Source organism: Engystomops pustulosus, chromosome 5 (genome assembly GCF_040894005.1).
Source record: "Engystomops pustulosus chromosome 5, aEngPut4.maternal, whole genome shotgun sequence".
NCBI classification, from domain to species: Eukaryota; Metazoa; Chordata; class Amphibia; order Anura; family Leptodactylidae; genus Engystomops; species Engystomops pustulosus.
Genome location: NC_092415.1, coordinates 8,177,591 through 8,194,346, shown reverse-complemented (window position 1 = coordinate 8,194,346; position 16,756 = coordinate 8,177,591). Strand labels below are relative to the sequence as shown.

Here is a 16,756-nt window from a genome sequence, read left to right as displayed (position 1 = left end):
CCAAAAAAACACAGAGGTTGCGCCAACGTGTGAATGTGGTGAAGCACATGACAAGTGGCGCTAAGTGCTGCACTGGCAGAGCCCCGGGCACATTAATGAATCTCCCCTAATGTGTATTTACCGAAATTCAGACGATGAGAGCTAAACCACAATACCCTGACACCACCACTATACAGTGCATGGAGTATTCTGCTTCTGGTTTAGTTCCAGGTCATAACGTAGACTGGGTCCACTGATCAATGCAATGTAAAACCGAACCAATACAGAACCTGAGAATAGGACATCAGTAACGTAAATGCATCAGGACCTGCATTATCCCTTTAACCGGGGACTCTGGCTGTGAAAGTTGTTTAAAGTCCCATAGAAGTGAATACGGGAGACTGAGCATGTGCACCGGGCTCCATTCACATGTGGCGCTAGTGGTGCCCCAATCTTAATTAATGAGATAATGACACTACACACCTTCCCATAGTAAGAGATGGCCTCCTTGTACTTCTCTATGATATCGTCAGGGCTCAGACAGTTTTTGGCGCGTCCGATCTCTGTGCTGGCGTCCATGTTGATCCCGTTGGTGGAGAGAGCACCTAAACAAGGTAGGAAATATGGTCATGATATAGAACAACTACAACCCTCATCTTCTCTCATCCTCATTAGTGACGTTCAATCGATTGTTTCTTTTCACCATGATTGAACGGGCTAAAGGAGGCCACATTTTTCACAAATACAGCTAGTGACATTCCCATAGAGCCCAATTTACTAACTGACACCCTTCCTTTCGCTAGAAATTGTTTCCCTCTGATCCTTATATAATAACATTATCATTTTATCTGGTTTCCATGGATATCTATAGAGTCGAGAGGGGCGTGTGCACTCCTCAGGCTGAATTCAGCAGCTCCCCCCATGCTTTCTCAGCATACAGCAGTCAATTCATGTGACCAGGGTGAGATCATCTCAGGTCCTTTAGCCTCCTAACATTAGCAAACTGTACCCAATGTATGTATCTGATCACATGAAATCACAGCAGCCTCCGTGGACTTCTACTCCTCTCCATCCTCTATGCAGGCTGCTGTGATTTCATATGATCAGATATATGCATAGTAGACATGATGTACAGGTAAAATTATAAATTTGAATATATGGGTATCTGAGGGGAACAATTTTTAGCTATAAAAAGAGCTTTAGTTAGTTAGTTACTAGGGTTCTATGGGAAACTGACAGTAGCAATATTTGTGAAAAATGTGGCGACAGGTTCCCTTTTAAGCGCTTGTCTAGGATCAAGCTCTGTATTCTCTGAAAAGTTGGCGCTTTGCTTTCCCAACTCCGCAGTTCATACATAGAATATTACTCAGTAAGGGGCAACAGTGAGCTGTACTTACCAGGGTCTATAAGTACCTCCTGGGCACCTGATCACATTAAAAAAAAAAACAAAAAGATGAATTTAGTGTCAGAGAGGACATCATGATGAGATGACAACATACAGCACAGGTAGATAATAAACACCTAATCATAAAAGGAAATCAGGAATAACTATTGGCGATCAACAGTGAGAGCGAGGAGGTCAGACACCATTACTGATCACCTGTATGGTGACAATCACTACACTGATAGACGATAAGGAGGGGGTTTTGGATATTGAACCCCGATGTATCTGGTATTGATGAACTTATACCCGATTAACCCTTAAAGCAGATCTTTTGTGTTAATAGTTACAGCTTTTATACTTTTGGATGATAAATTTCTCCCTGTGCCTTGTGCTCTCGCTCTCTCCATGAGGATACAAAGCAGTGAATAGGAATAAGCAGAGCTGCAGTGTAAAGAATGAAGTCAGTTTCCCAAAACATCAAAAGTGGATTTTAGACTAATCAGAAAATGGAGCTAAACTGCAGACATAGCAGGTCCAGCTCTCAGCTCATAAGGCGAGATAAGTGTATCCAGTCTGGACAATGCTCTGTGAGATCAACAGCCCAAAATCCAGATTGATGCATTATACAGTAACATCTGCAAGGAAACCTGCGCAGCAGCTACTGATGTGTTGTCTGGACTGCAGACAAATGTAACAAACCCTCAGCTCAGATCAGAACTAGCTAAAAGAAAGGTGTGCCCTCAGTGAATGAAAGCCATCACTTCTTCATGCAGAGGCAGTAACCATGTACATAGTGCGGAGTGGAGACAATTGTATCCAGTATAGATGATGCCCTGTGAGCTCAACAGCCAAGATACCAGACTTTAGACTGTAACAAACTACCAGAGACATTATTGCAGCGTTGCCTACTTATTTTAGCTCACAGAGCATTGTCTAGACTGGAAACAATGGTTTCCAGAGGCTCATCAACACATCAGCAGCAAGTGCACAGGTCTCTCCACTAGTATATTGCCATGCAATAGTATATTGGAATGCAGTCTGGAGTCCCCCTTTAAGTGCCTCTAATATGAAATATGTCATCAGGTTCATGCCTAGTGATTACATGATGGTTATGTGCAGTGAACCTCCTCCCCCCTCCACGATCCCCACAATACCTGGTCTGTGCCTTTTTCCCGCATCGGCAGAATGTGCCGGGTTCTGTGTCCGTCGGGCTCCCGTCTTCCCTCCTGTTCCTGCAGGGTAGTGATGTATGACGGACGCAGAGCACAGGCCTTCCAATGCAGCTGCAAACAACAGCAGGAGAAATTAATACATAATGTACTGGGCAGATTCCTATACTTTGGTGATTCCTCTAATGCCATGGTACATATTTTATGTGTTTTTTTTTCCGTTCTTTTATGTACATCCATAAAGGACATCAGAATCAAGTTTTATAGAATTTATAGATTTGCTACGTGTGTTATGGGTATGCACTGTGACCAATCACCTATTGTGAAGGATTGATCCTGTGTTATCTGTACATAGTGTATATCTCACATATCATTACTCACAGATGATGGATCCCAAGACCTCAGTAATAAATATTCTCTTACCTCCCAGCCACACAAAGTCATTGACAGCTCTTAGTAGCTCCACCGCCATATGATAATGGACCAGGGCATCCTGCAGCATCCCGGCCTGAAGACTTAAATCTCCCACATGTTTCCGCATCCGTCCCTGACATCGCTTCTTATAATGTCTGGAGATAAAAAAGCAAAGGAACAGGTTAAAAGTACATAAAACAAGAAAAACTATGGAAAAACCTAACAATCCAGTACATGATAATACAGGATGTAACTCATGTGACAACACAAGCAGAATAGTGAGTGCAGCTGTGGTGTATAATACAGGATGTAACTCAGGATCAGTACAGGATAAGTAATGTCATGTATGTACACAGTGACTGCACCAGCAGCAGAATAGTGAGTGCAGCTCTGGGGTATAATACAGGATGTAACTCAGGATCAGTACAGGATAAGTAATGTCATGTGTGTACACAGTGACTGCACCAGCAGCAGAATAGTGAGTGCAGCTCTGGAGTATAATACAGGATGTAACTCAGGATCAGTACAGGATAAGTAATGTCATGTATGTACACAGTGACTGCACCACCAGCAGCAGAATAGTGAGTGCAGTTCTGGGGTATAATACAGGCTGTAACTCAGGATCAGTACAGGATAAGTAATGTCATGTATGTACACAGTGACTGCACCAGCAGCAGAATAGTGAGTGCAGCTCTGGTGTATAATACAGGATGTAACTCAGGATCAGTACAGGATAAGTAATGTCATGTGTGTACACAGTGACTGCACCAGCAGCAGAATAGTGAGTGCAGCTCTGGAGTATAATACAGGATGTAACTCAGGATCAGTACAGGATAAGTAATGTCATGTATGTACACAGTGACTGCACCACCAGCAGCAGAATAGTGAGTACAGCTCTGGGGTGTAATACAGGATGTAACTCAGGATCAGTACAGGATAAGTAATGTCATGTATGTGCACAGTGACTGCACCAGCAGCAGAATAGTGAGTGCAGCTCTGGGGTATAATACAGGATGTAACTCAGGATCAGTACAGGATAAGTAATGTCATGTTTGTACACAGTGACTGCTCCAGCAGCAGAATAGTGAGTGCAGCTCTGGGGTATAATACAGGATGTAACTCAGGATCAGTACAGGATAAGTAATTTCATGTATGTACACAGTGACTGCACCAGCAGCAGAATAGTGAGTGCAGCTCTGGGGGTATAATACAGGATGTAACTCAGGATCAGTACAGGATAAGTAATGTCATGTATGTACAAAGTGACTGCACCAGCAGCAGAATAGTGAGTGCAGCTCTGGGGTATAATAGAGGATGTAACTCAGGATCAGTACAGGATAAGTAATGTCATGTATGTACACAGTGACTGCACCAGCAGCAGAATAGTGAGTGCAGCTCTGGGGTATAATACAGGATGTAACTCAGGATCAGTACAGGATAAGTAATGTCATGTATGTACACAGTGACTGCACCAGCAGCAGAATAGTGAGTGCAGCTCTGGAGAATAATACAGGATGTAACTCAGGATCAGTACAGGATAAGTAATGTCATGTATGTACACAGTGACTGCACCAGCAGCAGAATAGTGAGTGCAGCTCTGGGGTATAATACAGGATGTAACTCAGGATCAGTACAGGATAAGTAATGTCATGTATGTACACAGTGACTGCACCAGCAGCAGAATAGTGAGTGCAGCTCTGGGGTATAATAAAGGATGTAACTCAGGATCAGTAATGCACAGACCTGCTATCTGGGTCCAGTCCTACAAAATCCTTTTTCTCATAGGGTACGTAGAGTAGTGGGATCTTCTCCCCAGACTTCTCGCTGGTTCTGTCCAGTCTTTTGCTCTCCAGTACAATGAATAAGGACTGGATGAAATCCTCCACCCATTTCTCCAGGGACTCGCAGTCTTCATAGCTGGGGTAGAAGGCTACATCAGTGCGGGATTGATCTGCCGGTTCTTCTTTCATCCCAAACACAAAGAGTCGGGAGTCGTAGAGGGTGGAGCTGTAGACCTCCTTGTTCTGCTCGAATTTCCGGAATATGGGGGAGAGCTCATTAGGTTGGGTGCACTCCGCCACACAGATGAGTCCCACCACCTTCCGATGAGTCTGGAAATCCCCCCAGTCGTTGTTCTCGGCCGTATACTGGTGGCGGTAGCGGATGTACAGGGCGCGCTGGGAGTTACTGACGGTCACTTGAGACACTGAGGAAATGCGTCTGTAGATCTTGAAGAAATTCTCACTTTTCAGGACCCCCACGTACTGGACCACCACCAGGAGGGTCTGGTGGTCCTCGGCACACTGCATGTAATCCGGGACACTCATTCTACCAAGCGAAGACCCTGTAAAGATGAGATCTGTATATAAAACCTTAGATAGGACCCCTGAACACCAACCCACCAGGGCTCATCACCCGGGGGCTACAGGGATACATAATGCAATGCACTTTACTGAAGGGCAAAGGTGTAAAATACTCACACATTGTACTGAGGGGTATCTAGGGGTCACACATTGTACTGAGGGGCATCTAGGGGCCGCACATTACACTGAGGTGTATCCAGGGGCCACACATTCTACTGAGGGGTATCTAGGGGCCACACATTCTACTGAGGGGTATCTAGGGGCCACACATTCTACTGAGGAGTATCTAGGGGTCACAAATTATACTGAGGGGCATCTAGGGGTCACACATTACACTGAGGGGAATCTAGGGGCCGCACATTACACTGAGGTATATCCAGGGGCCGCACCTTGTACTGAGGTGTATCCAGGGGCCACACATTCTACTGAGGGGTATCTAGGGGCCACACATTATACTGAGGGGTATCTAGGGGCCACACATTATACTGAGGGGTATCTAGGGGCCACACATTATACTGAGGGGTATCTAGGGGCCACACATTATACTGAGGGGTATCTAGGGGCCACACATTATACTGAGGTGTATGTAGGGGCCACACATTATTCTAAGGGGTATCTAGGGGCAACACCTTGTACTATGGGGTATCTAGGGGCCACACATTATACTGAGGGGTATCTAAGGGGCCACACATTATACTGAGGGGTATCTAAGGGGTCACACATTATACTGAGGGGTATCTAAGGGGCCACACATTATACTGAGTTGTATGTAGGGGCCACACCTTGTACTGAGGAGTATCTAGGGGCCACGCATTGTACTGAGGGGCATCTAGGGGTCACACATTGTACTGAGGGGCATCTAGGGGTCACACATTGTACTGAGGGGCATCTAGGGGTCACACATTACACTGAGGGGCATCTAGGGGCCGCACATTACACTGATGTGTATCCAGGGGCCACACATTCTACTGAGGGGTATCTAGGGGCCACACATTCTACTGAGGGGTATCTAGGGGCCACACATTATACTGAGTTGTATCTAGGGGCAACACCTTGCACTGAGGAGTATCTAGGGGCCACACATTGTAGTGAGGAGTATCTAGGGGCCACACATTGTAGTGAGTATCTAGGGGCCACATATTACACTGAAGTGTATCTAGGGGCCACACCTTGTACTGAGGTGTATCTAGGGGCCACACATTGTACTGAAGTGTATCTAGGGGCCACACATTGTACTGAAGTGTATCTAGGGGCAACACCATGTACTGAGGTGTATCTAGGGGCCACACATTGTACTGAAGTGTATCTAGGGGCCACACATTATACTGAGGAGTATCTAGGGGCCACACATTATACTGAGGAGTATCTAGGGGCCACACATTATACTGAGGGGTATCTAGAGGACACACATCACTCAGCAGCGGCAGACCAGTTCTCTGTGACAGGTCTATGGACTCTGTACGGCTTCAGGGACATGAAGTGGCCTCATATGTGAGGGCCACAGGGGCCCCTGGTGACCTCCGTGCCACTACCATGCAGAGAGCCAGTGTGACCAGCAGGGGGCGGCGCAGGCAACTCCAGCAATCACCAACCTGTCTCCGGCTCCTCTGTCCCAGCACTGACTATCACTTCCGGCTTCCAAAGGAGGCGGATCCGCCCACAACTCGGAGGAGGGGGTTTCATCATAAACACAGCTATTATTCTTTCATAAAGAGATGCAGGACGTCACTTACTGCACCACAGTATTTTGTAAATATCGATTTATTTAAGAGAAGGCACAAACTTGTATTTCTATAGGCGAGAACAAACCATACGTCACAGCTCCCCCCTCAGGTTCTCACACAATTGGTATGTTCCACTGCAGAGCTATTGGAGGAGAGCTCCCCGCTCCCGGCTCTGTTGTTATGACAGGGAGCCAATCGTATTTTGTGGGGTGAATCGTCATCAGTTACTAGGTCATCGGTGGCAGAAAGAAATTTTCATTGAGGAATGTGGTCTATAGGTGGCGCTGTGGATCAGTATAAAGCAGGAAGCTGATAGCTAATGCAGCTACACTCACCGGCCACTTTATTAGGTAAACCTGTCCAACTGCTCGTTAATACTTAATTTCTAATCAGCCAATCACATGGCGGCAACATGGTCAAGACAATCTCCTGCAGTTCTCCCGAGCATCAGTATGGGGAAGAAAGGTGATTTGAGGCCTTTGAACGTGGCATGGTTGTTGGTGCCAGAAGGGCTGGTCTGAGTATTTCAGAAACTGCTGATCTACTGGGATTTTCACGCACAACCATCTCTAGGGTTTACAGAGAATGGTCCGAAAAAGAAAAAACATCCAGTGAGCGGCAGTTCTGTGGGCGGAAATGCCTTGTTGATGCCAGAGGTCAGAGGAGAATGGGCAGACTGGTTCGAGCTGATAGAAAGGCAACAGTGACTCAAATCGCCACCCGTTACAACCAAGGTAGGCAGAAGAGCATCTCTGAACGCACAGTACGTCCAACTTTGAGGCAGATGGGCTACAGCAGCAGAAGACCCCACCGGGTGCCACTCCTTTCAGCTAATAACAGGAAAATGAGGCTACAATTTGCACAAGCTCATCGAAATTGGACAGTAGAAGATTGGAAAAACGTTGCCTGGTCTGATGAGTCCCGATTTCTGCTGTGACATTCGGATGGTAGGGTCAGAATTTGGCGTCAACAACATGAAAGCATGGATCCATCCTGCCTTGTATCAGCGGCTCAGGCTGGTGGTGGTGGTGTCATGGTGTCTTTGGGCCCCTTGGTACAACGCCATAGCCTACCTGAGTATTGTTGCTGCCCATGTCCATCCCTTTATGAGCACAATGTACCCTGTAACATCTGATGGCTACTTTCAGCAGGATAATGCGCCATGTCATAAAGCTGGAATCATCTCAGACTGGTTTCTTGAACATGACAATGAGGTCACTGGACACAAATGGCCTCCACAGTCACCAGATCTCAATCCAATAGAGCATCTTTGGGATGTGGTGGAACGGGAGATTCGCATCATGGATGTGCAGCCGACAAATCTGCGGCAACTGTGTGATGCCATCATGTCAATATGGAGCAAAATCTCTGAGGAGCTTCCAGCACCTTGTTGTATCTATGCCACGAAGAATTGAGGCAGTTCTGAAGGCAAAAGGGGGTCCAACCCGTTACTAGCATGGTGTACCTAATAAAGTGGCCGGTGAGTGTATATACGGCAGTGTTCACACTAGGAGCCATCACACAGCTCTAATCTTTGATCCTTGCATCAAACAGTTGCTTAATACATATCCAGAAGCCTGTTACTGGTGTAACTCAAAGCAAAGAGGAGAAGTTTTGCTCTCAGATCTCACAAAGGAGTGCAGCAGTCCAGCTACAATCCAGGAATAGAAATATGAAATTAACATTCCAGATGCTGATACTGAGGTTGCACAGCTCTCCAGGGACAATACCTAACGCTTGCTACAGAGTGCACAGAGCATAGCAGTGTAAGGAAACGCTCTAAGTGCACTTGAAAAAGCCACAATCCTGGAGTAGAAATCCATATATCACAGTCCTGCTGCTACTGACAACACACACAAAGGTCTGATTACACATCTCTCCAGGGACAATACCTAACACTGGCTACAGTCAAACTCTGGGTGGCCACCAGACCAGTGTATTCACTAGCGGCCCTGAAGCCTGTGCTGACTTAGCACTATAGTGAGGACTCCATCCTTATAGGAGGCCCATGACATTAATAGAACTTGATGTGGCTACAATCTGCCACTGGAGTACTGGAGTCATAATGCCGCAAGGGGTGTAAGAAGAGGGCTCACCAGCCCCTTTCATGCAGACTGGGTGTTTGCTCCATATTTCAGAAAACACCCAGCACTAACACCCACTATCAGTGCTGGCACCAATCTCGGGTGTTAAACCTTTACATGTCATATAACAGGAGGTGGCGCATGTGTGACGTCTTTATAAGACCCTAAGTCTTGTCATTTATGAAACTCTGTTACAATGTGCCACTGGAACATTGTAACAGATCTTGTGCAAAAAAAAACTTATAGTGCTATACTGTTGTATAGCAGTATGTAGTAGGATCATTGAGGCAATGTGGCAGGATCAATCACCCCCTTTCCCTAAAACTGATATAAAAATAAACAATAAAATCCATAAACATGTCAGGTATTGCTGCTTCCCAAAAGTCCAGATACATCAATATATGAAAACTGTTATTCCAGTTGGTGAACCCGGAAACACAAGTCAACGGCCAAATCTGAATCACCACTTATGTACCATCAAAAAAATAACACCTAACACAGGTCTGTACACCGACGTTTGAAAAGCGTTTCCAAGACTTCTCTGGAGCTGCAGCTTTTCTCTGCAATGCTCTGTCCCGGAATATCAGACTAACACCCAACCTCTAAAGTTTCAAATGTGCTCTGAAAACTCATCTCTTTAGGCAGATCTATCTGCATGAAATGTCAACTCTCTTTACTAGCCCGTCCTGTGTCCTCCTCCCACCTGTTATCCAGCAACCACCAGACACTGTGCTCCAGGCTTGTAAGCTCTGGTGTCACCCCCTCACCCTCATAGACGTAAGCTATGGTGTCATCCCCTCATCCTCATAGACTGTAAGCTCTTGTGTCACCCCCTCATCCTCATAGACTGTAAGCTCTTGTGTCACCCCCTCATCCTCATAGACTGTAAGCTCTTGTGTCACCCCCTCATCCTCATAGACTGTAAGCTCTTGTGTCACCCCCTCATCCTCATAGACTGTAAGCTGTGGTGTCACATCCTCATAGACTGTAAGCTCTTGTGTCACCCCTCACCCTCATAGACTGTAAGCTCTTGTGTCACCCCCTCATCCTCATAGACTGTAAGCTCTTGTGTCACCCCCTCATCCTCATAGACTGTAAGCTCTTGTGTCACCCCCTCATCCTCATAGACTGTAAGCTGTGGTGTCACATCCTCATAGACTGTAAGCTCTTGTGTCACCCCTCATCCTCATAGACTGTAAGCTATGGTGTCATCCCCTCATCCTCATAGACTGTAAGCTCTTGTGTCACCCCCTCATCCTCATAGACTGTAAGCTCTTGTGTCACCCCCTCATCCTCATAGACTGTAAGCTCTTGTGTCACCCCCTCATCCTCATAGACTGTAAGCTCTTGTGTCACCCCCTCATCCTCATAGACTGTAAGCTCTTGTGTCACCCCCTCATCCTCATAGACTGTAAGCTCTGGTGTCACCTCCTCATCCTCATAGACTGTAAGCTCTTGTGTCACCCCCTCATCCTCATAGACTGTAAGCTCTGGTGTCACCTCCTCATCCTCATAGACTGTAAGCTCTTGTGTCACCCCCCATCCTCATAGACTGTAAGCTCTTGTGTCACCCCCCATCCTCATAGACTGTAAGCTCTTGTGTCACCCCCTCATCCTCATAGACTGTATGCTCTTGTGTCACCCCCTCATCCTCATAGACTGTAAGCTCTTGTGTCACCCCCTCATCCTCATAGACTGTAAGCTGTGGTGTCACATCCTCATAGACTGTAAGCTCTGGTGTCACCTCCTCACCCTCATAGACTGTAAGCTCTGGTGTCACCCCCTCACCCTCATAGACTGTAAGCTCTTGTGTCACCTCTTATCCTCATACACTTTAAGCTCTTGTATCACCCCTCATCCTCATAGACCAGTGATGGCGAACCTTTTAGCGGCCGAGTGCCCAAACTGAAACCCAAACCCCCCCTTATTTATCGCAAGGTGCCAACTAAAAATTAAAGCCGTAACTTATTGCTTCCTGTTCAACAACTTTCAATCATATTGGTCTCCCGAGGACAGCAACACAGTAGAAAGATGGAAGATTTTCATCATTTTAGCTTCTTTACAGTTTCCCTCTGTACAAAGAGAAAATCGTGGGGCCAGCAGGAGGTCCTCCAAAGATAATTGTCTATTCATTCTCCCTCTCCCTACAGTCCAAAGTACCAAAATAAGTATCAAAATATGACTGAAAGCAGCATCTTTTAAGTTGTTTGGAACTGCAGGAAGATTCTTTGAGTCTTGTCTGATGTGCTGGGTCGATGGCCCGGGTGCCCACAGAAAGGACTCTGAGTGCCGCCTCTGGCACCAGTGCCATAGGTTCGCCACCACTGTCATAGACTGTAAGCTCTGGTGTCACCCCCTCATCCTCATAGACTTTAAGCTCTTGTGTCACATCCTCATAGACTGTAAGCTCTTGTGTCACCCCATCATCCTCATAGACTGTAAGCTCTTGTGTCACCCCCTCATCCTCATAGACTGTAAGCTCTGGTGTCACCTCCTCATCCTCATAGACTGTAAGCTCTTGTGTCATCCCCTCATCCTCATAGACTGTAAGCTCTTGTGTCATCCCCTTATCCTCATAGACTTTAAGCTCTTGTGTCACATCCTCATAGACTGTAAGCTCTTGTATCCCCCCTCATCCTCATAGACTGTAAGCTCTTGTGTCACCCTCTCATCCTCATAGACTGTAAGCTGTTGTGTCACCTCATCCTCATAGACTGTAAGCTCTTGTATCCCCCCCTCATCCTCATAGACTGTAAGCTCTTGTGTCATCCCCTTATCCCCATAGACTGTAAGCTCTTGTGTCACATCCTCATAGACTGTAAGCTCTTGTATCCCCCCTCATCCTCATAGACTGTAAGCTCTTGTATCCCCCCTCATCCTCATAGACTGTAAGCTCTTGTATCCCCCCTCATCCTCAAAGGCTGTAAGCTCTTGTGTCACCTCTCATTCTCATAGACTGTAAGCTCTTGTGTCCCCCCCTCATCCTCATAGACTGTAAGCTCTTGTGTCACCCCCCTTATCCTCATAGACTGTAAGCTCTCGTGTCCCCCCTCATCCTCATAGACTGTAAGCTCTTGTGTCACCCCCCTTATCCTCATAGACTGTAAGCTCTTGTGTCACCCCCTCATCCTCATAGACTGTAAGCTCTTGTGTCCCCCCTCATCCTCATAGACTGTAAGCTCTTGTGTCACCCCCCTCATCCTCATAGACTGTAAGCTCTTGTGTCACCCCCTCATCCTCATAGACTGTAAGCTCTTGTGTCACCCCTCATCCAAATAGACTGTAAGCTCTTGTGTCACCCCTTCATCCTCATAGACTGTAAGCTCTTGTGTCATCCCCTTATCCCCATAGACTGTAAGCTCTTGTGTCACATCCTCATAGACTGTAAGCTCTTGTGTCACCCTCTCATCCTCATAGACTGTAAGCTGTTGTGTCACCTCATCCTCATAGACTGTAAGCTCTTGTATCCCCCCTCATCCTCATAGACTGTAAGCTCTTGTGTCATCCCCTTATCCCTATAGACTGTAAGCTCTTGTGTCACATCCTCATAGACTGTAAGCTCTTGTATCCCCCCTCATCCTCATAGACTGTAAGCTCTTGTATCCCCCCTCATCCTCATAGACTGTAAGCTCTTGTATCCCCCCTCATCCTCAAAGGCTGTAAGCTCTTGTGTCACCTCTCATTCTCATAGACTGTAAGCTCTTGTGTCCCCCCCTCATCCTCATAGACTGTAAGCTCTTGTGTCACCCCCCTTATCCTCATAGACTGTAAGCTCTCGTGTCCCCCCTCATCCTCATAGACTGTAAGCTCTTGTGTCACCCCCCTTATCCTCATAGACTGTAAGCTCTTGTGTCACCCCCTCATCCTCATAGACTGTAAGCTCTTGTGTCCCCCCTCATCCTCATAGACTGTAAGCTCTTGTGTCACCCCCCTCATCCTCATAGACTGTAAGCTCTTGTGTCACCCCCTCATCCTCATAGACTGTAAGCTCTTGTGTCACCCCTCATCCAAATAGACTGTAAGCTCTTGTGTCACCCCTTCATCCTCAGACTGCAAGCTCTTGTGCCCCCCTCATCCTCATAGACTGTAAGCTCTTGTGTCACCCCCCATCCTCATAGACTGTAAGCTCTTGTGTCACCCCCCATCCTCATAGACTGTAAGCTCTTGTGTCACCCCCTCATCCTCATAGACTGTAAGCTCTTGTGTCACCCCCTCATCCTCATAGACTGTAAGCTCTTGTGTCACCCCTCATCAAAATAGACTGTAAGCTCTTGTGTCACCCCTTCATCCTCATAGACTGTAAGCTCTTGTGCCCCCCTCATCCTCATAGACTGTAAGCTCTTGTGTCACCCCCCATCCTCATAGACTGTAAGCTCTTGTGTCACCCCCCATCCTCATAGACTGTAAGCTTTTGCGAGCAGGGACCTCACTCCTGTTGTTCCATATGAATGTGTGCGCTCTGTCATGTTATATTATATGTGTATTTGTCCCCTATGATTTGTAAAGCGCTACAGAATATGATGGCTGTATATATATAAATAAAGATTATTATTATTTTCTACAGAAGAATTACATTTTTGAAATCTAATAATATCTACAACAGAGATTTAATTCCAACCTGTCTCTATCAGTCCTGGTGTTTATATTTTGGTTGCCCCTGGATACGACCATAAACTCCTGATTATGGTCAGGCAGATTCCTCTCATGAATAGCTTCTCTTGTACTGCAGGGGGAGGGTAGAGAGCATTTCCTGTCTAGCAGCTGCTCTACATACAAGATAAGCTCTATTATTAGATCCGAGGGGGTGAGATAGCAGTGTTGATTGTGTATTTTATAGGTGAGGTAGCAGAGCTGAGTGTGTCATTGTGTCTTATATCCATCTCATGACTCTGACCTGTCTCCTCTCTCTTTCTATGTGTCAGATACTATTAGAATGTTCAAAAGATAAATGAAAGTGTAGATAAACCCTGCACCCTGATAATCTAAGCACATTGTCAGCACACAGCATCTCACAGTACAGAGGAATCATGAAGTGTCTGCTCAGAGTCCCCGCTCACACTCTGGACTCTTACACCGACCAACAGTGAGTGATAGGAGCTAAAACAGCAGTAACACTGAATAACATTTTAAAGTAAGGGGTTAAAAATTATCTTTATTGTGGAACATCACTAGGGGATTGACCCCTGTAATGAGGCCCCAAAAGGCATAAATGTTTTTTTTCTGTCAATTTCACTGCATCTGGATTTTTTTCCCGCTCACGTCATGGAATATTAATACCATCACTAGGAAGGAGAATTTGCTGCACAGAACACAAGCCGTCACACAGCTCTGTACAGGGGAACCAAAAAGGTTATGGATTATTGAAAGTGGGCAGTGATAACTAAAAACGCAAAAACGAGAAAGGGATGTGTCCTTGTGGTTAACATACAGGGGCTACTGACACTGTGCGGATTTAGCTTTACAGGCTGTTACACGGTCTCACCCTCCCCCCTTCTCCCTTAGCATTGAGAATAGAGATGGAAGTGCTCACTGCACAGATGCTGAGGAAGGAGGGGGAGACGATGTAACAGCCTGTGAAGCTAAATCCGCACAGTGGGAATGCCCCAGAGACCCTCAGGTATATTAGCATCATTTTAAAAGTTGATACTAGAAGGAAGGAGGCCACGGATAACAAAGTCTCGGTGTCTGGATCTATGAGTGAGTACATTCACATAACGTATGTTCCCGTAACCCGGAAAAACATAGAGCCGGGTGCTGGAGAGGGGGAGGGGTCAGAGCTGCCTTCCCCTCCCCTCTCCATAGAGAATGGAGCGACACGGCGCCGCAACATGGCAAAATATAGGACAACGGGTGCTCACTGCACAGTGACCGGGTGCCATAGGCGTCAATGGGGACCGATATGCAGCCACATGTCTGTCCCCATTACATCCGTGTGAATGAGCCCTAAGTGTCCTTTTGATTTGATGGTAGGTTTTCTATATGTAAATGAATATTTTGTAGCGAGGTGGGATATAATACTGAATAATTAGGCCAATCTGTACAATAATTGATTAGCGTCATATTCTACAAAATGATTAGAAGTGCACTATGTATAATATAACGTAATAAGGCATGAAATATAAATAGGTAAAACCATTCATTGGAGGGGGCTAAATATAGAGTAATTAACAGGGGAACCATCCATTAAATACTTAATTGGAGGGGGGGAGGGGTATGACATTAATTAGGAGTACAGTATTATTTATAAAGTATGTATTGAGGGGTCGCATTGTATTTTATGATATATGCAGGGGGCGCAGCATGGTTTTGTTATAGAGTATATTTCATATTGGGGAGACAGTGTGGTCAGTCGTGTAGTGCGGGTATATATTATATAGGAGCACAGTATGGTCAGTCGTGTAGTGCAGTTTATATATTATATAGGAGCACAGTGTGGTGAGTCGTGTAGTGCAGGGTATATATTATATAGGAGCACAGTGTGGTGAGTCGTGTAGTGCAGGGTATATATTATATAGGAGCACAGTGTGGTGAGTCGTGTAGTGCGGGGTATATATTATATAGGAGCACAGTGTGGTGAATCGTGTAGTGCAGGGTATATATTATATAGGAGCACAGTGTGGTGAATCGTGTAGTGCAGGGTATATATTATATAGGAGCACAGTGTGGTCAGTCGTGTATTGCAGGGTATATATTATATAGGAGCACAGTGTGGTGAGTCGTGTAGTGCGGGATATATATTATATAGGAGCACAGTGTGGTGAGTCGTGTAGTGCAGGGTATATATTATATAGGAGCACAGTGTGGTGAATCATGTAGTGCAGGGTATATATTATATAGGAGCACAGTGTGGGACATGGTTGTTATCCAGGTGACATTATTCTGAAAGGAGCTGTGGGATTTGCAGTTGCGGGTGTGTACATTTGGAGACATTGGGTGGGAAATTCTGCAGTGGTAAATTACTGCACCTCACATAGTGTTTTGGAACATAGTTTCCTAACATAGTTTAGATAGCACATATTAAGCCACGCCCCATTCCTACAAAAAAAAAAAAATTAAATACTCCTCATTTTCCAGCGCAAGAGGTTTTCTCTCGTCTCTAAATCCTGATTTTCACAGCAATCAGAATAAAGTGACTACAATTCACCAAATCCAAACTAACAGGAGGAGTACAGGATAAACGCTGGAGTGGGTACTTAAAGGGAATGTCCAGTGGACGAGGACTCATACTGCACTGTGTGAATAGGGCCTATAGACAGCTGTTACAAATAGAAAACTGATTACGAATATAATTTCCCCAAATCCCCCCGAAAAATTGAATTATCGGTCTGATTGGTTATGGCAGACTTACATCGTATTTATAACGATAAGGGGAAAGAGGACAAAAGAACAGGTTTTTAAACTACAGGTTTTGAAACTACAACTCCCATGATGCCTCGCTATAATTGTGTAAATTAAGGCATTGTCTGACAATCCGGTCGCTATTCATTGTCCTTGCGGGACGCAGTGGACAATGAAAGGTTACAAAGCCGGGCTCTGCAGGGGCCCCGGCATGTACAGACAGGGTCCAATTATAATAGGGGCTGCGAAGGATCACGGGAGATGTAGTCCTCGCGCCCGCACGTTGTCTGCTGTTGTTTTG

The 16,756-nt window shown here is 45.8% G+C and overlaps 1 protein-coding gene across 2 annotated transcripts in view; it reads right to left on the bottom strand.

Moving 5' to 3' along the window:
- TRAPPC9 (trafficking protein particle complex subunit 9) overlaps positions 1–7,000 on the bottom strand; it is a 348,005-nt gene extending 341,005 nt beyond the window's left edge. The window contains exons 1-6 of one of the 2 annotated variants that reach the window (XM_072151135.1): positions 6,902–7,000; positions 4,690–5,290; positions 2,956–3,101; positions 2,518–2,646; positions 1,377–1,403; positions 463–584 (exon numbers count right to left, since the gene is read on the bottom strand). In XM_072151135.1, coding sequence (XP_072007236.1) covers positions 463–584; positions 1,377–1,403; positions 2,518–2,646; positions 2,956–3,101; positions 4,690–5,290; positions 6,902–6,995 — 1,119 coding nt within the window. In that variant the 5' untranslated portion in view covers positions 6,996–7,000. Of the gene's footprint in view, positions 1–462; positions 585–1,376; positions 1,404–2,517; positions 2,647–2,955; positions 3,102–4,689; positions 5,291–6,718; positions 6,742–6,901 lie in introns of those variants that run through there. The other variant, XM_072151136.1, reaches the window with a different exon arrangement.
- Positions 7,001–16,756: the final 9,756 nt, after the last annotated feature.